We start from the raw sequence: 21,796 nt of genomic DNA, 5'->3' as shown, positions 1-21,796 counted from the left end.
TCAGCCCCCAGGGATCCAGAGGCAGGACTGGGGCCAAAAGCTGGCAGAACGCTCTCCCCCAATCTCCTGCACTTTCCTCACCATTGACCAGTCAGGAAGCAAAGAACAAAACTGAAGGGAAAGTTCAAGCTTCGTTTTATTCACAAAGACCATCGATTGCTTCAGTGTAAACTCCCGGGGCCTGACCCCTGGGTTGCTGAAGCCCAGGGTGAAAGGGCCACTCAACTGGGCAATCCATCTGGGCGACTGTGGACCTCGGGCATGGCACCTACTGCCCCATGAGCTCAGTGATTCCAGCAGGCCTGGTGGAGAAACCAATTCTTCCTCATGCCTCCCAGGCTCTGCACCACCTGAAACCACTCGCGCCCAGGCCCTGGCCTGGCAGACCTGTATTTCCACCTGATTTGGTTTCAGTCCAGCTCTGCCCACCCGCAGCTCCTAAATCTCAAGTGCAAATATGTGAAACGGCAAAAAAGAAACGACCCATTACAGTACATTTCCCATTCGTCTTTCCAAGGCATTCCGTGTGACACAGCTTCCCACGCAGAGCGCGGAGAAGCCCCTTGCTCGGTACTTCTCCTGTCTGCCGCATCCAAGAAGGCCCACTGACTTCAGCTGGGTGCGCAGAGAACACAGCACACCAGGGCTACCGGCTGTTTCCTAGGACCCCTTCGCACTGCAGCCAGGTGCATGGCTTTATGAACTTCTCCCAACGTTTAGGTTTCTTAGTAGGTTCAAACCCAGCCTGACTGGGGAGAGCAAGGAGTGAAATATCAGTGCTGCAGATCAGCATTGGTTTGTCGGCCAGGTGGCAGCTTGCAGCCAAGTCCATGGACTTGGAAGACAGTGAGCAAGGCAGACTTTGGCTCTAATAGTCTAGGGTTGTACCTTCCAGGAGGAGTCCCTGCTTCCGCCTTTCAGCCCTCGAGATCCCCTCCTTTTCCCCTGATTTGCCCTCTCCCATCCTCTAAGCCCAGGGTTGTTAACACCAGGCTCAGGAATAAAGAGAACTGGCAAGACCTCTCTTTGGAGCCAGCATCATTGACCAATGGGGTAACAGCTGAGTGAAACGTGACTCTACCCCTTCCCCACCTGCACCCAAGGGTGCATGACGTGGCCCCCGCAATACACCCCTGCAGCACAAGAACCCAAGGACGGGGAATCAACGTAGGTCTCCAGCAGGGCAGCTGGGGCTTGAACCACACGGCCATCGGTCTAGCCCCTCAAGCGTGTTCTGACTGCACGTCTTTCTGAACAGCTTGCGACCTGCCATCGGCAGGAAAGGCCACAGCTCAGACGGGCCAGTGTCAATCATTACATGGCTGCCCGAGCTGAGGCAGGAGAGCCAGGGGCTGGCACACCATCACATGCAGCATGTCCAAACGGGCCAGTGCTGCTCCCTTCCTGTCCAAGAAAGCGGTGGCGAGACGACGCACCGGAAGGAGAAGCCCGGCTGGGCCCTGGCCCATCAGCAGGGCTGCGCTTGGGTTGATGGGCTTTTCGTCTTCTTGCCCCTTTCTGGCGTGACAGGCTTCTCGTCGAGGAACATGATGGTGGCATATTCTGTCTGGTCACAAGGGGGACCCTCCACTGGGGCCTTTAGGTTCTCCTCCGGCTGGAATACCAACACGCCGTAATCCACCGTGTACACCGTCATCTCTGGGGGCTGCTCCTCCTGCCGCACAACAAGAGGGGTCATTCTTACTAAAACGTCCATCCACATGGGAGTCCCACACACACGCCCACAGAGTCACACCTTGTAAGGCCAGAATAGGCCACTCTGACCAGCCCCTCAAAGCTCCTGTGTGGCACCGTCTTTAAAACCTGACCTGCAACTCCTTTTTGAGCAGGAGCACACACTTTTCAAGGCCACCCTGCCTTGGTTTAAAGGCTCCACAAAACAGCGGGCCCACCCCCATCTCCAGCAGCCGGTCCCAGTGGCTCATTGCTCTGCATTTAAAACCCACACCTTGTTTCTAGTCTGAATGTGTGAAGCTTTAGTTTCCAGCCCCTGGATCTCATCATGGCTTTTTCTGACAGATTCAGTCTCTTCCTGGGGATCTACTTTACAGCCCAGGAGCAAGTTCTCCCTGAGTTGCCTCTGGTACAAACTAAGAACAAACTCCTTTAGGCTCTTATGACAAGGCAGGATGAGAGAGCAACCAGCTGGGTGGAATCAGGAAGGCTGCAGTCAACGCTGCTGCCACTGTAATCCCACGAGTTCACACAAACGCAGAGGGATGGACCTGGCTCAGAGCGCATAAGATGTCTGCCAGGGGTTGGAGGCGCTAGTGATTCTGCAGGGAGCTCTCTTGGGAGGCAGGGCTGTCCCAGGTGGGAGCCATCAGACACACCATGTGCTGCAGCTGTGGGGCCTCGCTAAGGTTTGGGTTAGGGTTAGGGTTGGCACCTGGGGCCCTTTTACCAAAAGGAGGGCTGTTAATACAAGTGTCCAGGTCCAGGTCCAGGTCCTGGTCCAGCTCAGAGAATTAAACTGTCCCTTATTTGTTTCCATTTGGATCATTGTGTCCAGTTCTGGGGCTCCCCGTATAGAAAGGAGGTGGACCCAATGGAGAGGGTCCAGCAGAGGGCAACCAAAATGATTCAGGGGCTGGAGCACCTGACCTATGAGGAGCGGCTGAGGGATCTGGGCTTATTTAGTTAGCAGAAGAGGTTTGATAGCAGCCTTCAGCTTCCTGAAGAGGGGGTTCCGAAGAGGCTGTTCTCAGTGGTGACAGACAGCAGAACAAGGAGCAATGGTCTCAAGTTACAGAGGGAGAGGTGTAGGTTGGGTATTAGGAAAAGCTATTTCCCTAGGAGGGTGGTGAAGCACTGGAATGTGTTGCCTACAGAGGTGGGGGAATCTCCATCCCTAGAGGTTTTTAAGCTTGACAAAGTCCTGGCTGGGATGATTTAGTTGGGGTTGATCCTGCTTTGGGCGGGGGGCTGGACTCGGTGACCTCCTGAGGTCCCTTCCAGCCCTGGGATTGTATGATGCCACGCATGCAGTATGCTTTGCCGTGCTAGGGGGCTGCTGAGCACTGACACCGCATAAGCGATCTATATCGGGAGGGTTAATACCACAGCTCAGAGTGTTTGGGTTATTTGAGGCTAAAATGGGCCATATAAACATACAATAAATCAATTCCTGTTGTTGATAATCGTGATACATTATTAAAGCAAAGTACTTTGGCTGCAGCTCAGAGACTTTCAGTTACTTTCTTTCCTATCTTTTGTTTCTCTTTCTTTGCTGGAAGGTGCCCGGTGGCGCTGACCCAGGAAGAAACTGGGCAGGATTGTGGGTACAGGCGGGAAGCCCTGGCCTGGGGCAGTTCTGCCTGCAGCCCTGGCCTGGATCTGGGCACTTGCTGCTAAAGACCTGCAAAGCCCGGGTGCTCTCCTGCCTGGCCACACTCCACAGCAGCGCAGCCGCCTGTGCACACTGGGGGACTTACCAAGGGTGCGTTTTCTCGTGGTGGTTTCTGCTGCCCTGCAAAGTAACACATTCGGTTAGACCAGACCCAGGCGCTGGGCTGCAGCAAACCTCACAGCGGGAGTGGGTGTCGGGGTTAGCTCGGCTTCCTGCTGCATTATGGCTCCCGTCTGGCACACCTCTGAATGGCTCTGAAGCAGCACAGACTCCCTCGGGCTCCCTCCTTCCCGGGATATTTCCTGAGCGCCTACCGGAGGATGTGCCGGCATCCACCGATCCAGGCAGAGGTCCTCTGAGCCGCTTCCCAGGTCAGCTGGAGCCTCACCAGCACACGGCCAGCAGAGCCAGCCCCCCCGGTTCCTTTGCTCATTCAGAGACCAGAGCTGGAGCCGAGGTCCATTGTGGGGACAGCTGTGCCTTGTTTGCTACCCTAATGCTCTGGCCAGGAGCAAGTGGTCTCTCCAGGTTCTGGGCCAGGAGTTTGGCTGAGGGAAGTGAGGTCCTGGAACCAGCCACCGCTCCGCTAGGACGGGTGGGCAGGAGTCTCCTCACAGGTCTCTGGGGGGTAGCTGGGGTTCTCCCCTGCTCAGGGATGCACAATAAACGCACCCCAGCTCTGCCAGCCGAACTCATCAACCGGCCTTGCTGGATGGGGACCGAGTGCCTGACGAACAGCTGGGGGCCCTGCACTGAGACGGCCCCGGCCGCCGGGGGTCACTCAGGCCCTCGCCTGGGGATGGGGCAACATGAAGGGGAGGGCTGGGAGTCATGGCATGTGCTGCAGCCTTCCCTTGAGACCTCCCAGCCAGCCTCCCAGACCTCACACCCAGGTCCCTCTCTGCCCCTCCCCGTCCACCCCGGGCAGGGAGCCGCCCATGCACCTTGGGCTGGCTGTCCCTCATACAAGGCTCCAGACAGGGTCCTTGGACCTCCCCCCATCCCCCACCCTACAATGGGTCAAGCCGACCTAATGTGGGGCCAGGGGAACATCAGAGACCTGGGGCCCCATCCTGGGAGGTGCTGAGCACTGTCCACCCACATTCCTGCTAACCTTTTCCATCCACAGGCAGATTTTTCCCTCCGTGGGCAGAATAATTTTTTTTGCGCACCGAGATACGTGCAAGCGTGCACCGCCCATGGAAACAAAACTCCGAGCTGCGGGCGCTCAGCTCCTCAGCTGGGCTGCATCTTGCGCGGCCGCCCAGGTGCTCAGCTGACAGGGAAGGCTGCTGTCCGCCCCCCGCGAAGCAAGGGAGAGCTTCACTCGAGTCAGCACCCCGGAAGGGCCCCAGCTTTCTGCTCATTGAGCTCAACAGTGCTCAGCACCTCTCTGGATGGAGGCAGAATGGCAGAGCTATCCCTCCTATTCACAGTGGCCTGTGAGGCCTGTCTATAAGCTTCTGCTCACCACTGCCCCTCATCACCCCCCCGACGCTCTCCCTTCTTCCCCCAGTCGAGGCACCGGAGAGGAAAGGGCAGCGGCGTGCCAGGACCAAGCTCACCCCACCAGGACGCACCTCCCGGCTGGTGCGTGACCAGGAAGAGCATGTAGGCGATCAGCACCAGCAGCACGGCCCCTGCGACACTCAGGATGATGATGAGTGGCACTTGAAAGTCCCCCACCGAGACGTCCTTATCGTCCGTCACGCTGGGAAGGGTGGTGAGGGCAGGCGGTTCTTTGGGGGAATTGCAAAGAGAAGGAGAAACACGGTCATCTCGGTAAAGCAAAGCAAACCAAGTTCTCCCCTCCAGCGTGACGAGCCCCCACCCCTGCCTCGGGACAGAGGGGCCAGGGCATGGTCTCACCGCCACTGAGGCATCACTGCACTCCGCAGCTGGACTTAACGGCTCTTAAGGGAGCCCTGTGCCCACTGGGTTTCAACTGGTGACAAAAGCAGGACTTCATGGGGGTTCCTAGCAACGTTCCCTCTAATCTTTGCCCTCTAAGGGCAGAATAATTTTTGTCGCATGCACTGGGGTATGTGTGGATGTGTACCACCCATAAAAACAGCTGCTGCTGGCTGTGGGCGCTCTGCTAACCAGCTGGGCATCACCTGGATCTCTCCTGGGTGGCCATCCAAGCGCTCAAGGAAAAACACTTGTACTCAGAATAAGGCAGTGCCCAGCCTTCCTTTCAACTCAGTGGTGCTGGATAACAGGCTCACCAGGATGCAGATCTGGCCCAGTGTAAGACGGCGTAAGAAACTAGTTGCCACATTTGTACTGGCACCGTCTGCCCTGGGTCGCAGCCAAACCCAGGACTTCTGCATCCAAGACACATCTGGATCAACTGAGAGCAGAACATAAGGACAGCCAGGTGGGGTCGGACCACTGGTCCATCTATCCCAGGGTTCTGTCTCCTGCCAGCAGCCTCTGCCAGGTGCTTGAGAGGGAATGAACAAGGCAGTTAAGGAGAGATCCACCCCTTCCCCTCCCCGTTGTCCTGCTTTTGGCAGTCAGAGGCTTAAGGACACCCAGAATATGGGGTTGCATCCAATGTGCCCTGTAATTATTTTCCATTCATGTGCAGAATAAGGGAGCAGGAACAGCCAGCTCAGCAAAGACACCTGCCCCAGGCGCAGGCCAGGATGAGGGTTCCTCTAATTTTTAAACATTCATGGGTGGAATAAATTTTATTCTGTGCACCAAGGCATGTGAAAATGTGCACCCCCAATAGAAACACACTCTGCTGGCCAAGTGTTCAGCTTACTGGGAACACTGAGGTACATTCCTATTTTGACTAATAGCTATTGACGGACTGGGGAGACGCATGTGTAACCCCTTGGCTGTGTGTAAGCCAGAGACTGTCACAGTCAAGTGACTCGTTTGCCAGAGGGGTGCAGAGTCACACAGACGAAAGACAATTCGAGCGGTTACATTGGGGGCCATTAATTCACAAAATCAATTGAAACCTTGATGATGTTTCCATCTCACAGGCTGCAAATGGTCCCCAGGCTTTGGGTGGGGGGGTTCAAAAACTTTCCCGACATTTTCAAATCAAAAAGACTCGTGAAGCAGCCGATGAGACGTTTCACTGAAAAACGAGCTTTCGGTGGGCACAAAAGCCACCCCAGTTTTTGTGGCAAACAAAGAATGCTTATAATAGTTTTAACGATGGTTCCTGTGTTTTACACCACATCCATCGCCAACAATTTATCGTAACATTCTTTTTTTTCAAAAGGCCGGTTTTGACCCCAAAAAATGGGATTGAAAAGTTTGCCCGGCTCTAAAGTGAAGGCTTTGCATTCCTGCAATGTTCTGCGGGTACAGACTGGCCTTTGGGTCTGTGTCTGTACAGCACCTCACCAACGCTTCCATAATACATCGCAAAAATAGTCCCCGCTTATCCCAGGCATCTTAGTTCAAATTCTGCTGGCAGTGCCCTTTCATAACAATCTACAGCTATGCAAATAGACATCAGGGTTGTGGGGGGAGAACCTTCAGCATCTAAAACACACACCAGAGAGGAGCTGGGATTCAGAGGAAGTTTGAGAGATGTTTATGAGTTTGGCCTTCAACCTCCCCGTTAACTGTGGTATAGGCAGCCGTGGGTTCTTACAGCAGCAGCAGATAATTAGCTGGGGGGGACAGTAAAATAGGAAAATATCCATGACCCAGTGTTGGCTTCCAGGTAAAATGCTGTGGTTTATTATTTCTTGATATGGGTCAAGCTCTCCCCACCAACATGCTTTCATTAACCCACAGCAAACCCCATGGGGCCTGCCCCAGCACCGGTTTGGTCTTGACTGAGGTCAGCTGCTGGAAATGTGGCCTTGTGGTTTTTAAACTTTACACCCGAGATGGTTATTACTTCATCTTTGGCCAGGAAAGTACTTATTTTGTGTAGTCCTGGGGGCCCCGGCCCCTGTGTGGTGTCTTTGGGTGTGGCCATAGACTCAACAGTGGAAAATGTACCCCAAAAGTTACTTGAGTAAAAGTACTGCTGCAGGGGGGTGTAATTAAGTACATGTTCCCACCGTCCCTCTGGAAAACTACTTGAGTAAAAGTACATGCATATGTTCATGCACACAAGTCATATTTTGATTGTACTCAAGTATCCAGAAGTGAAAGCAGCTGCACTTTTACTCAAGTAACTTTTGGGTACTTTTTCGACCTCTGGCCATGGTGTATTGGTTGGAAAGAGGAGGCCCAGCTCTGGCAGCTGTCTGACCACCTGCAAAAGCAAACTCTTCAGCCAGCAATGTGGACTGAGTTGAGTGGCTAGGAGCTGCACAATTCTAACCTAGCTCTTTGGGGCATCGGGGGGTGGGGCGATAGGATGTTGGGCTGAAAATATTCGGGCCAACAGAGCATTGTATCATCTCCAGCCTCACGTGCATAGCACGGCCACCTGTAACGTGCCACTCCAAAAGCACGAGCCCCTGCCACCGCCGCTAACGTAGGGCCTACGGCACATGGCTCGGCTGCTCGGTGCCCCTCCAGCAGACAGCAGCAGTAGATGTGCCTACACCCTTGTTGGTTACACTGGCTCTGACACACACCTGTGACCGTGAGCTGGGACACGTTGCTTTCCACCACTTTCGTGGGCGAGGAGAAGTCAATCAGCCCGCAGTAGTACTCGCCGGTGTCGTTCCTGGTGAGGTTCAGAATCTTTATTTCCACAGCGGAGGTGTGGTTGACGAGGCGGAATTTCTCCTTCTGGATGCTCGGCGGATGCTCAGTGAGCTCGGCAATTTTCTGCGTGTAGCTGGAATTGACTTTTTTGTACCAGTTTAAACTAAACCGAGAGAGCGCTGTGGAGACGTTGCAGAAGAAGCTGGCTGTGTCTCCCTCGGGCAAGGATAATTTCTTCGGGTGGAACGTCACTGGGTCAGAGAAAGACACAAAAAACAAGACACTGTGATCAGCTGGAACCAATGTGCTGATGGGGGAGGGATGTCTCGCTGGCACATGGCACAGCCGTTATCATGTTTATTCCTTGTATTACCCCAATCACAGACACGGCCCCTCTGTGCCGGGTGCCCTGCAAACGTAGAACAAACAGACCACGGTTGTTACTGATACGGTGGTAGCACCTTGTGGCTTCAATCCAGGCTCCAGGCCAGTGCTCCCTATAAGCTAAGTGCTTGGCTGGCTGCCCAGGAGAGAGTCAAGTGCCACCCAGCTGATTAGCAGAGCACCTACAGCCGGCAGCTTGTGTGTCTACTGGTGGTGCCCATCCGCACACGCCTGAGTGCACATAAATTTATTCCGCCTGTGGACAGAAAAAATTAGAGGGAGCCCTGGTCAGGGCCCTGTCATTCAAGGGGCTTTATGAATGAGCTGCACAGAGGCAGTCTGTGCTCTGGAGTGTTTAGATTTCTGGACTTTCGCGCTCCCCACAGCTAAAAGCAGAGGGAGGATCCAGGCCCAATACACGTGTTAGACGTGGGTACGCTCCTGCACAGCAAACATTGCTCGCCTTGGAGAATAGGACCTTTAACCCTCGCCCCATGTGTGTTGAGAAGCCCGGTGCAGTGCTTGCTGTGTTCTCAGGCTGTGCCTCAGCTTCCTGCCTCACAGGGGCACAGAGCGGCAGGGTGAACTAGTGGGCTGCACGCTACACTGGGACTCAGACATTCTGGGTTACGTTCCTGGTTTTGCCATGGGTGAGTTGGGTGACCATGGACAAATCCCTTGCCTCAGTGTCCCCATCTTTACAAGGGGCATAAGTATCCCTCCTTTTTCAAGTATTTTCAGACCGACTGAAGGGAGTGGTGTAAAGCAGAGGAAAAGGGCTGCACTTGTACAACTAATGAATTTATTAATTACTGACCTACTATTACCACACCAAAAAACCAAGCAGACCTGTAGCACCTTAAAGACTAACCATTTTATTTATTAGGTGATGAGTTTTTGGGGGTCTTGAAGTAGGTCTTATCCCCAAAAGCTCATCACCTAATAAATAAAATGGCTAGTCTTTAAGGTGCTACAGGACTGCTTGTTTTTTGGTGAAGCTATAAACTACCACAGCCACCCCTCTCAGACTATTACCAGATAAAAACATGCAGTGAGCCTAAGCTCTAGTTACTGATTCGCGCCCTCCTGGGTGTCTAGGCAGAGCAGTGACCAGAATTAAAGCTACAGTCATTACATCTGTTCTGTCCCTTCTTTGTCAGCAACATGGGGCCCAGGAAGAGCTTTGGGAAATTTACAGGCTCCCCCCACCCTCCTGTAGGTGCCTCATTGGCAGCCGGCTGTTCTGAAAACCGCTGGACACAGAGGGCCCTGAAAACGCAGAGCTCCTGGTGAGTGAGGAGCAACTGGGTGTCCCATTCGAGCCACCTCTGCAATTCTTTGCCTGAGTTATAAGGTTTGTCTTAACTATTCGTTGTGTCGACCTGCGCAGGCGGAAGCTGTTTATCTGTAGGTACCACACAGAGTCCTGCTGGCCTGCCTCCGTGGCAATCTGGACAGCAAAGGATCAGGTCTTGGTGCTAAATAACAAGCTAACATTTAATCATTGGTAATATAACTGCTCTGTTAAATGTTTCTATCGGGGCCAAATTCTGCTTTCAGCTGCACCCACTTGACCACAGAGGAACTTCCAGCTGTAACATATGAAAATTAGGATCTATTTTTATACCTGGTTAGTCATCCTTTCTGCAGCTAATTTTGCCTCTGAAAGCCCTCAGGTGAAACTGACGCAGAGTCGATTTACAGGGGTATAATTGATCCTGTTCCTGATTCAGATCAGGGTGCGTGAGGCGACCTTGCCTGCCTTGGGAAGCTTGCCTAGCCATAGCTGTGTCACTTTGCTTGTCACTCTCTGTCACCTTTTCTCTTTGCTGGCCATTGACTGCGTAACAATCAAATTAGCTCTGCAGCAAGAGATTGATGCCCCAAACACAGAATTTTGGGTCCTGTCAAATCTGTGCTCAGCTTGTGGGACCCCTGTTGACATCAGTGGACGAGGCCAGGCCAATCACTGAGAACAGAGGATGGCCTCTGGCATCATCACAGGACTGGGGCAGGTGATGATCCCGGGGTGCAGAGAGGGAGACTGGATTCTAGGTCATACAGAGACCCCCTGGGGCCAAGGCTGTTCAAGGTGAATAGTTAAGCAAGACATGGGAAGTCATTCTTCCACTCTACTCCGCATTGATTAGGCACCACCTGGAGTACTGTGTCTAGTTCTGGGCCCCACATTGCAAGAAAGATGGGAAGAAACTGGAGAAGGTCCAAAGAAGAGCAACAAGAATGATTAAAGGTCTAGGGAATATGAGCTAAAAGGGAAGACTGAAAGAACTGGGCTTGTTTAGTTTGGAAAAGAGATGACTGAGAGGGGACATGATAGCAGTTTTCAAGCACCTCCAAATGGGTTACAAGGAGGAGGGAGAAAAATTGTTCTCCTGGGTCTCTGAGGACAGGACAAGGAGCAATGGGCTTAAACTGCAGCAAGGGAGGTTTGAGTTGGACATTAGGAAAAACTTCCTAACTGTCGGGGTGGTTAAACACTGGAGTAAATTGCCTGGGGAGGTTGAGGCATCTCCATCCCTGGAGACATTTAAGAGCAGGTTAGACAGACACTTATCGAGAACAGTCTAGAGCCTCTAGCCAGGGCTTGGTCCTGCCGGGAGGGCAGGGGACTGGACTCGATGACCTCTCGAAGGTCCTTGCAGTTCCAGTGTTCTATAATTCAATGGCTTTAGGTGCCCAACGACTGACCCCTTCAAGGGAGCTGATCTTCTGGTGCTGAGCAGCCCAACCCAGAGAACTCTTGTTTGGCCGGCCACAGCCTTGCCAGGCACACCTGACTCAGTTTCCCCCCCGCAGGTAACCCAACTGCTCTATGCCGCGCTCTCCCGCTCCAATGATACTCTTCCTTCATTAAAAATCATGACGCACACCAGCCCATTACGCCATGTCCCAAACACTGCCCATTTTCCACGCACAGTACAAGCAGTCGTGACAACTCAAGACAGCTCATCCCTCACTGCCCCACCTACCACAGCCTGGACCATGGACCATGGACCACGCCCACACTCTCTGGAAGTCCTCCTCTTTCCCTCCAGTCCAAGGGAGTCGCCCAGACCTTCTAACTAGAATGCAACCCTGCTCTTCCCAGTGGGAACCCACCCAAGCCAGCTGAGCATCCCTGATTGCCCCGCAGCTCTCCCAGCTCCTCGGCGTCCAGTGCTGTAGCCCTGGAGATAGCAGCAGGTCACCCCCTCCGCTGCCCTCCCACCAGGTCCCAACCATGCCATCTCTGGCAGTTCCCATCACCAGTCCATCTCCTGGTGCCTCTGACTCACCTGGTCCCTCTTGCCCTCGGACTGTCACCTCCCAGGCCCAGGGGCCTCTACCAGTCACTCCCAGAGATCTTCCTGCTTCTGGCCTCTCTGCCTATTCCCACCGAGCACCCCCCACCTGTTGTCTCTCTACCTCCTTCCCAGACTGACTCTGCACCCTGATTCCCCCAGGGATCCCACGGGCCTCCTCTCCTAGATCATTGTGCCAACTAGCCCAGCACAGGTGCACTGGTCCTGAGCATCAAAGGTGCACTGGTCCCCCTCTCCCACCTCAGTCATGACCTGTTGCTTTGCCTGCGTCACCCACCTCCTGCTTCTTGTCCTAGCCTCAGCAGTGAAGGATCTGGAGCAAGAGCAGCCTTGTTACTGTGCATTTGTGTAGGGCCTAGCAGAAGGGGGAAGGCACCAATGTGCTCTCCGATTTAGCCATCTGTGTGTAGAATAAGTTTTGTTCTGTGCGCTGAGGCATGTGCAGATGTCCACCAAGCTGAGAACACATGGTGCCGGCTGTGGGAGCTCTGCTAATCAGCTGGCCGGCATCTGACTCTCTCCTGGGCAGCCACAGGAGAGACGCTCGGCGTCCTGGGAACACTGGCTGGCTCCCTGATCGTTTCTAGGCACTACTGCACTCCCGGCCAGTCGTAATTATGATCATTGTAAAATATCAGTTTAAAGAGCAAAAGTCGTATCTGTCCCCTCTGCGCCACGATCATTAACAACCAGTCAAGTGGGCCCCTGCCGCTGAGGGATATGGGAAAGCACTGAACCACCATGGGACCTCCAGTCTTCAGCTACCCTTCTCAGACCACTGGCAGCCGAGCCAGACGAGCCCGTGGGATGTTGGGAATCATTAAAAAAGGGGTAGAGAATAAGACAGAGAATATCGTATTGCCCTTATATAAAACCATGGTACGCCCACAGCTTGAATACTGCATACAGATGTGGTCTCCTCATCTCACAAAAGATATATTGGTGTTACAAAAGGTTCAAAAAAGGGCAACTAAAATGACGAGGGGTTGGGAACGGGTCTCATGTGAAGAGAGATTAAAGAGGCAAGGACTCTTCAGTTTAGAAAAGAGGAGACTGGGGGGGATATGATGGAGGTGTATAAAATTATGAGTGGTGTGGAGAAAGTGAACAAGGAAAAATTATTTACTTGTTCCCATAAGATCAGAACTAGAGGACACCAAATGAAGTTAATGGGCAGCAGGTTTAAAACAAATAAAAGGAAGTTCTTCTTCACTCAGCACATAGTTAACCTGTGGAACTCCTTGCCAGAGACGGCTGTGCAGGCTAGGGCTGGACCAGGGTTTAAAAGAGAGCTGGATAAACTCATGGAGGTTAGGTCCATTGATGGCTGTTAGCCAGGATGGGTCTAGCGTCTGTCAGAAGCTGGAGATGGACAGGAGGAGAGAGATCGTTACCTGTTCGGTTCACACCCTCTGGGGCACCTGGCATTGGCCACTGTCAGCAGACAGGACCCTGGGCTAGACGGACCTTTGGTCTGACCCAGTGTGGCCGTTCTTATGTTCTTATGATGAACACTTAGCAATCAACAGCCCAGACGCTCCTGACACCTAAATTCAAGCCAAACCCTCGCAGGCCCATCTGCAAGGAGTTGCCCATTCTGTTCGTGTCCCGCTGGTGTTTATCAGCCGGGTGTCTGTGAATAAGGGGCTGTGAACTCAGTGGGGCCCTGCCTGGAGAACAAGGACTTAGCGGGTGAGTGACAGGGGATAGAGTTGGTTTCTGGAAGAGCCTGATGCTGGCAGACCAGCTGCCAGCTCCTGCCAATGTCCCCATGGCTGGCAGGACGCAGGGCTGGAGCCGATCTGGCTCCATGTGGGTCCAGCTGTTAAAGTAGGTATTAGAATTATAAGATCATGTTTCAGTTTTATTGAGTGTTAGTTGCTGCCTGAATTAATCTCACTCGTCACGTCTGTGTCCCACAGTGCAAGCGAGTATCTGTATTGCGAGCCGCTGTGACTACGTACAGCACCAGACAGCAAAGAGACGTGCACTTGGATAAACTGCTGATCTGCAAGAGGAGCTTTTGTGTCCTGCTCAAAAATTGTTGTTACAAAGGGACAGAAGACTCAGTTGTGTGGCTCTAACGCCCACGCCCTGCATGGAGGATCATAGAACACTAGCACGGGAAGAGATCTTGAAAGCTGATTACATTCAGTCCTCTGCCCTCGTGGCAGGACCAGCCACTGTCTAGACCACCCCTGACAGATGTCTAACCTTCTCTTACGCGCCTCCAGTGAGGGAGATTCCATGAAATTTATTCCAATGTTTAATCATCCTGGCAGTTAGAGAGTTTTTCCTAATGTCCAACCTAAACCTCCTGAGTCATGCGTGCAAGTTCTACCCATCATCCGAGTTTGCAGCCCCAAGCACAGGGCAGGAGGGGGATAAAAACCCCAAAGAGAGAGAACAGCTTGAAACTCTGGGGAACAACATTTCTAGGCACAAGCGAGAGATCCCCATTGCTTAGCCTGGAAGACATAGAGTGTGATGATAGTAGAACCTTCTCTTACCTGTTGCAACTTAGGATTGTAACTCAGTTGTGTATTCGTGTAAATAACTCTCCTGTTTTCTTTACATACTTTACACACCTGTACGTAGTTTATTAGAGGACTGGCTACAGGGCTGCCTTTGGTATAAAATTTAAGGTGTAATTGACCTGACTGGTCCTTTGGAAGTGGAAGTGACCTGAATGTTACTGGGACTCTTGGTGTAAGGGACCTGCTGGGAAGGCAAGTTGAGCAGGGTGGCGAGACCGATCAGGGACCAGGTTGCGGTTTTTACAGGGCCTGAAAAGTTTACCCAAGATCCTTGGTCGGTGTAATTGAAGCAGGGAGCTCACAACCGCATTGGGATTTGTGCCCGTCTCCCTGACAGTCTGCGCTGAGGTTGGTACCAGGCTCTTGAGTCACGGTAGTCAGCCTTACGCTCTCTGCTGGGACTCACTATCAGAAGAAGGCAACCCCTGAAAAGCCGAGAGACCTGGAGCTCACTCCAGCGTGGCTGGGGGAACTTCTCTGTCTTAACCAGAACAAACAACGTGTCCACCTCTCTTTTCTTCCCCTAACGTCGGCACTTGCAATGCTGTGTCCCAGGGGACAACAGAATCCTACCCTGCTTTGAAAAGGCTGCCTGAGTGTCATTGCAAATACTAGGGGAGATGCATTAGTCCCCAAGGAGGCTAGAACCCCTTCTAGGTGTCTCACTTGGGCTCACTGCACAGAGCCCAGGGTGTGAAACGGAGTGGCCTAGCCTAGGAGAAAGTGAGGCAACCTGGCCAAGCCTGAAGGAAGAGTGGAACCCCGCGGGGGTCAGGTACACTAAAGGGTTCCTCCAAAAGCTGGGGCAGCTTGTTCAAAGCAGCAGTGCACGGATGTCTGAGTTTATCAGCAGGTCAACACAGATGAGCCTAGCTCAGACCAGGCACCTCCTTGCAGATTGGCACCTGAGTGGGCATTGTTTAGATCAAAGCTACAGGAGTGCACAGAGCTGCAGCCATTCGTAGCGTGTCTCCAGGGTTATTAACATTAATCCTCTGAACCTGGCCATGAGCTAACCCTGGGCAAGGTCTATGTTATGACTGTATTTTAGCTGCTTACAAACACCATTGCTAAAACCTTGGAGGTGGCCGGAGCTTTATAAATACAACCCCAGAGTGGAGACCCTTCGCTTCCGCTGACTGAAGCCAAGGGGGCTAGAGTCATAACGGTAATGGGCATCATTGGGAAGAAGGGTTCCCGGTCTTCCCTATGATTATATCATTATTGATAATAAGCTTCTTGGGTGCTTTCCCCAATAAATCTGTCTGTCTGTCTGTCTGTCTGTCCAGATCAGCAGCAGAAAGGCAGTGTTTGAAACCAGATCTAAATCCGTATGTTGATGTGAGGCCCTGCCTGTCACAGCCTGGGAGACAGACACTACATTTCCAGCCCTTTCCCAATAAAAAAAGGCCATAGGAAGGCGTTTCTCTCGCCAGTTATAAGAGCCAGTGGCCCAAACTGGCAATCTCGGGAAAAGACGTGATTTAATAAATCCTTTTTCACTAAACACAGGGGATTCAAACCTCCTAGGTCCAGGCCTGAACTCTGGCACACAATTCCCTCAGCTTCTCGGGAAATTCTGGGTAGGCAAAGAACACAAGATTGGGACCACTAATGACTTAAAAAATGGTGAGGGGTTCTGATGAGATACAAAATTAGAAGGTCTATGGGTCTGTTGTGACATGGCGAATCCCATGATTAGGAGTAAATGACAAAGGGCATTCTAATGAGAAGAGACCACTGGAGAATGATTGCAGATTCCCCAATTAGGCTCTTTGGGGGCAGGGTTTTATTTGTACTCTGTGTCTGTGCTGCAGTTAGCACGCTGGGATTCTGCTCCATGACTGCTACAGCAATATACATATAATAATAATAATTAATAAGTAAAGGAGTTTGCTTGGGTTTTGCACTTGTTGCTATTATTAATTTCTGGTGGTGGTGGATTTTATTTGACTTAGAAAATTTTAGACAGGTTGGGAGGGTGATTTTTTTACACAGTGCACCTCTTTGTGCTGAGCATAGCAGGCAGAGGAGTTTATAATCTGACACTGGTTTTTTTTTCCTTAGCTCTAAAAAAACAACTTGCAGAAATTGCTCGTTTCTAGAACTTGGTTTACCGAATTTAGAACCCCTCCAAAACTTGTCGCAGTTGGTGTATATTTTGGCTCTGGTAGACGTGATTGCTGTGCATTCACACAGCTTGGATTCGATTCCTTTTTCCCTCAGCTCATCCTAAAAGCCAGACAAAGACTTTCAGGCCCAAGTTGTTATTGCTCTTCAGGCACGAGGTGTCGGTCGCTTACAGGCGCATGGCATTTTGGCTGGGTTTGTCACTGATGGATCTAAAAGGGCTTTACAAACATGGCTATGTCTCATCAGGCCCCTGGAGCCCAGAGACAGGACGTGGCCTGGCCACACATCAAGTCAGCGGCAAAGCAGGTACGGAAGCCTGGGTTTCCGTATTCTTTGCCCCATGCCTGTACGGGACCACGCCATGTTCCATTTCCAGCAGATCTCCTGAACATCAATGGATGCAGGGCCAAACCCTAGTGTTCCAGGGACCCCCACAGACAATCCACCTTCCCTTTCATTAGGCCCAGGCTGCTCCCCGCCAGCTGCACCCCAGAGTACAAGGCAACCAGATCAGGGCCCCACACCTGCCCCGTAAGCTTGTGTCTGTTTCTATCACAGTGCTCTGGCCCCCTCAGCATTTCAGGCCAGGCTTTGGGCTTTTCTGCCCTTCTCAGTGCTTAGCTATGTCCACCCCGCACACAGCCCTGTGCCGAGCTGGCCCTCCCCTCTGGGCGCAAGCCTCGCCACCTTCCTTCAGGGGCAACGTGAGCGTGTCGCAGCCCCAGATACATACCATGCTGGGAGAGCAGAGGCGCGGGCTGGCAGGTCAGCAACGCCGCACAGAAGCTGAGCACGAGAAGGAGCATTGTTCCCGGCATCGCCTTCGAGGAGCCAGGAGCTCTCTGGGGGGCAGCTTCCTGCCCTGCACGTGCTCCGCGCCAATCAGGTTACAAGCCGCTCCACCCAGGCTGCGTAGCGGGAGGACGCTTCGGGGGTCCGCGTCCTGGCCAAGCCACCTCGTGTCCCAGCGTTGCTGTCTCCCCAGGGCTGGCACAGAGGCAGGCGGCTGGCTGCAGCCAGAGCACGAGTGGAAATGAAATGTACCCATCTCGGAGGGAGAGGGAAACCCTCCCTGCCTTCCGCCCCCGGCTTCCCCCTCCTCCGACACAACGCGGCAGCTGCGCCCGGCCCCGCTCCCCCACCCCACGCCTGGGAGCCCGGGCACGTTCCCACGCACCAGTCACCCAGCACAGAAGAGAAAGCCACATCAGCAGAACGTTAGGGGGCTGAGGCACGAGACCACAAGTGGAGGAGGGGGGCCATGCCCTGAATTTCCTTTGCACATGTTTGACGTCACTCACAGGCTGCTCCTCCGGACAAACTGCTCAGCATTGCCGGCTCCTGGTGGGGGAAAGCTTCTCCGTGTATTTATTCTGGTTTTTACAAGGCTGGTGCCGGCTCCCAGCCTGGCAGCCCTAGAGAAAGGACTGCTCTGTGTACCCACACAGCCAGAACATCACACTGCCCCTAAGCTGCCCACCCGGTCTCCTCAGCCTTGGTCCTCAAGGATAGCCTAGAGTGATGGAGAGGGTCCCTCCGGCCCACCATCTCTGGTCACTCCTTGGCTGAGATTCCCATCCCGGAAATCTCATTAACTAGTGCTAATGGCTCTGCTTGTTGTAAAATATGGACACTTGTCAACAGGGACACCAGACTAAGAAGGCATGTAGGCCAAATTGCTATCAGGTGGCAACCCCTTTGATCCACCATCTTCCTAGCCTGCGTTGAGACCTGCAACCTACAGCCGTTATCAATACCTTTGGTTATCCAGATAGGAGTGGGATGGGGGCAGCGTTCCCTGTAAGCTGAGTGCTTGGGCAGCCCCCAGGAGAGATTCAGGTGCCACCCGGATGATTAGCAGAGCACCCACAGCTGCAGCCTGTGTTTCTACTGGGGGTGCACATCCGTACATGCCTCCATGAACATAACAAAATTTATTCTGCGCATGGACGGAAAAATTAGAGAGCCTATGTAGATAGGTAGACAGACAGACAGATCTTAATAACTGGAGTATTCTATTGCACCCAAACTCAAGAGCCTGAAGAAGTTGTGGTGGCAGATTTTTCTACCAAGCCAATTCCCAAGCTATAAGTGTAGTGTCTAAAATAAAGAGGACAAAGAGAAATGATCTGTGTGGCATGGCCGGGGGTCTCTGTAACTGAACCCATCACAATATATACAGAGGGTTCTGGCCCCACACACAAGGGAGCCATGTACAGAAAATCTTAAGGCCAGTTTGGCAAGAAAGAAGAATTAGATACCCCTTAGAAAACCCTATGCTGGGTGATGAGACAGCTGACCTATAGCACATGTTTGTCTTCTTGACCCACTTAGCTTCTGTGTGTCTGCAGTGCTGATTCAGATTTGCATAGGAAATCAGCTATGATGGAATCACCCTGCTCTCTGGTTCTTCCTGCCTGTCTTGAATGGAATTTCATTACCTTTAGAGCACCTCAGTGGAAAATTAGTGATTTTTTCTTCCTTGTCATTGTGATCTGGTAAATTTCTGTGCTTGTAGATCTGAACCCGGCTGTTGTGGTTAGCTCAATGACAGCATTCAAATCCAGAAGGAGGCTGGGCTAAATGAGTGGTTCTCAACCTGGGGTACATGTACCCTTGGGATATGTAAAGTCCTTCCAGGGGTACCTCAACTCATCTTGATATTTGCCCAGCTTTACCACAGGCTAACCAGGGAGCCCTAGACAAGTCGGTACAAATGTCGGTTTTATACCATGTGTTATTTACGCCGCTTTATATACACAGTAGATAGCACAGGGGCCACCTGCTAATTTGAAATGGAATAATGGTTAAGATTTCAGATCAGGAGCTAGAATGGATTTAACCTGGGTCTGCTGGGCTGTTTTCCCCCATCAGCCCAGAAAGGGTTAAGGTGGCCCAGAAGAGGGGAATGAGCCCATTCTTGATCCTGGGGCTGGCTGTGAGGCAGTAATCTCTGTAAGCTGAGTGCTTGGGCAGCAGCCCAGGAGAGAGTCAGATGCTGCCCAGCTGATTAGCAGAGAGCCCCCAGCCGCCCCCTGTGAGCAGCCTGTGTTTCTGCTTGTGGTGTACATCTGCACATGCCTCAGTAACAAAAGTTATTCTGCACATGGATGGAAAAAAAATCAGACCAGGCAGAGGCCCGGCCAGCAGGAGGCGCTCTCGCAGTGACAGGGATCCCATTGTCCTCAGGTTATGGGTTTCACCCCAAGGCAGAACTGGGCCAGTGTTCTGCAATAGAACTTGATGGCAAGGAACGCTTGTGCTACACGTTCCTGAAATGTCATTCACCACCCGCAGGGGCCATTGTGTGAGATCAGGTGAACACATGAGGGTTCTTTTGAGATTTGTGGCCTCACCTTAAAAAGCGGCTCCTTCTCCCTAGCATCTGTCTAAGCTCATTGGTAGGGTTCACTGCCCATCGAAAATCCAGCCTGGGTCTCTCCTAGAGGCTTGGGACTTGGGTTTTTTACGAACATTTGCATATTGGCCCCAGATGTGGACAATGCACAAAGTCTTAACAACACTCAAGTGTGGCCTGGCTGCTGGGTCACAATCAGCCTCTCCTGTAAGCTGAGCTGCTCAGGCGGCCACAAAGGAAAGATTCAAATGCCACCCACCTGATTGGCAGAGTGCCCACAGCCGGCATGTGTTCCTACTGGTGGTGCACAGTCACAGCGCATATAGCAAAATTTATTCTGCACATGAATGGGGGAAAAAAATAGCGGGCACCCTGGTCACAATGCCACTCGCTCGCATTCGCCTGAGCTGTCAAATCCTGAGCGGTGCTGGAAACCCATGCACCAGGTCACAAATCCTGGAGCAGGCAGCCAGGCCTAGCCTTGCGGGACAGGAGCCGCCGCTCTGGGGTGTGTGGGGCCGGCTCTCTCACCATCCACACTAGCTGGGAGCAGGGGTTAGGTTAAATTCCCAGAGCGCTGCTTGAAAAGCCCGGCCTGCCCTGCAGCGCTGGCCCCCTGTCCCCAGGTCCCCTTCTGCCATCTCTCCTGCCCCAGTGCAGTCACACAGCAGCACCCAGGCAGCATCGAGTCTGTTCAACTGAATCCCACAACAAAAGCCTCGCTCTCGACTACAAGGGCAAAGCACCCCTGCGTTGATGTCAAACCAGAGAGGCCAGGGCCAGGCTCTCGCAGGGCACCAGCTTTGGGCTGCACTCTACCCTGCGCAGCTGCTGCCCACTCCAGCCCGGCTTGTTTGATTAGATTTTACCAGCTATGGAAAAAAAAAAGTCTGATTGTGCTAAATGTGAGGCCGCCGAGACGGTACGTGAGCGTGTCGGTGGGAGGGGCAGCATCAGCTGCTAAACGGGCTGAAATACCAAACCCAGTCTGAGACTTTCTCCCGCTGCTTCTGCTCTTCTTGCGTCCCCATCTGGGGAAGATGTTAGCAACAAGCCCGCTGACGTTCATGGCCCACAGTGTTGTACCGCAGAGCAGAAGTGGTAGCCTGGGGCACGGGCTGGGTCTTCATTTGGGGATCTGCATTCTGCTTCTCTGAGGCTGGGTCTGCACTGCCGGGTTTTGCAGAAATAATTTATTTCGACTACCTAAGGTCGAAATAGATGATTTCTGAAAAGAACGTTCACGCTGCAAGAGCGTTTCAAAATGGAGTGCTGCCGCTAGAGAGCCCAGTTTCCAAATAAGATGCCTCCCTGGAAGCCAATGAAGTCGTAGTTACCTCTGCTTAGAACACAGGAGCATGGGGGTCAGGGAAAGACGTCTGTTTTGGTGGAGTTCCTGTTTCACGTTACCTACCCTGTTATTCCAGAATAACAAGCGTTGCAGTGTGGATGCAACAGGTGGTTTTTTCTTTCTGGAAAAAAGGGTTTCTTCCATGAAAATATCCCCAGTGTAGACAAGCCCTTTGGTACTCCTGGAGCTCTACTACACCAGCCCTCAAACCTTCAGGGCTCGTTTGTAATCTGGCTGGCCAGTAAATCACTTTTGTGCAAACCCCCTGAGTTAGTAAATATGTGTCCCTAACGCTATGTAATACACACAGTTACATCACAAGGACTAAGCACACCGGGTGTACCCACAGCCCCGGTTCCTGCTGCTTCTGTCCCATGGGGCTAGCTGGGCTCAGCTCCCCGCACTGGGTATTGTGACTTCTGGGGTCACAGCCCCATCCAGCTTTGGTCCACCTCCCTCCTCCAAACGTGTATGTGTGGCATTGCAACCGGGCACCTGTGCACCCAGCGCCAGGTACGTTTGGCCCGATTCCCCCTCCCCACCCAGCATCATTTGCCAGACCTGAGTGACTCTGCAACCCTGCGGATCAGGTCACAACTCCTGGCCTGGGAGCCCAGCCCAGCCAGCTCTGCAGGGCCAAAGTCACTGGAGTATCGCTGCTGGGTGAATGTGGAACTTCTGGGCTCTGCAACTCCCTCCCAG

At 52.7% G+C, this 21,796-nt stretch overlaps 1 protein-coding gene across 1 annotated transcript; it reads right to left on the bottom strand.

Moving 5' to 3' along the window:
- Positions 1-1,468: 1,468 nt before the first annotated feature.
- Positions 1,469-17,277, bottom strand: PDCD1 (programmed cell death 1). Its single transcript, XM_075004622.1, has 6 exons — positions 17,119-17,277; positions 7,936-8,259; positions 4,977-5,109; positions 3,456-3,507; positions 3,219-3,221; positions 1,469-1,675 (listed from the first exon to the last, which is right to left on the bottom strand). The coding sequence occupies exons 1-6, from the start codon at positions 17,201-17,203 to the stop codon at positions 1,469-1,471; spliced, it is 804 nt and encodes a 267-aa protein (XP_074860723.1). The 5' UTR covers positions 17,204-17,277.
- Between the last annotated feature and the right edge of the window lie 4,519 nt (positions 17,278-21,796).

The sequence above is a fragment of the Carettochelys insculpta genome, chromosome 10 (genome assembly GCF_033958435.1).
Source record: "Carettochelys insculpta isolate YL-2023 chromosome 10, ASM3395843v1, whole genome shotgun sequence".
NCBI lineage: Eukaryota > Metazoa > Chordata > Testudines > Carettochelyidae > Carettochelys > Carettochelys insculpta.
Note: the sequence above shows the minus strand (reverse complement) of the source record. Positions and strands in the feature narration are given on the sequence as shown.

Coding starts and splice junctions, on each gene's coding strand:
- PDCD1 (XM_075004622.1), bottom strand. CDS start 17,203: ATGCCGGGAACAATGCTCCTTCTCGTGCTCAGCTTCTGTGCGGCGTTG. Junction 8,260..17,118: donor GCCTCTGCTCTCCCAGCATG/GTATGTATCTGG, acceptor TCTCTGACCCAG/TGACGTTCCACCCGAAGAAA. Junction 3,508..4,976: donor GTGCTGATCGCCTACATGCT/CTTCCTGGTCAC, acceptor CTGGTCTAACCG/AATGTGTTACTTTGCAGGGC.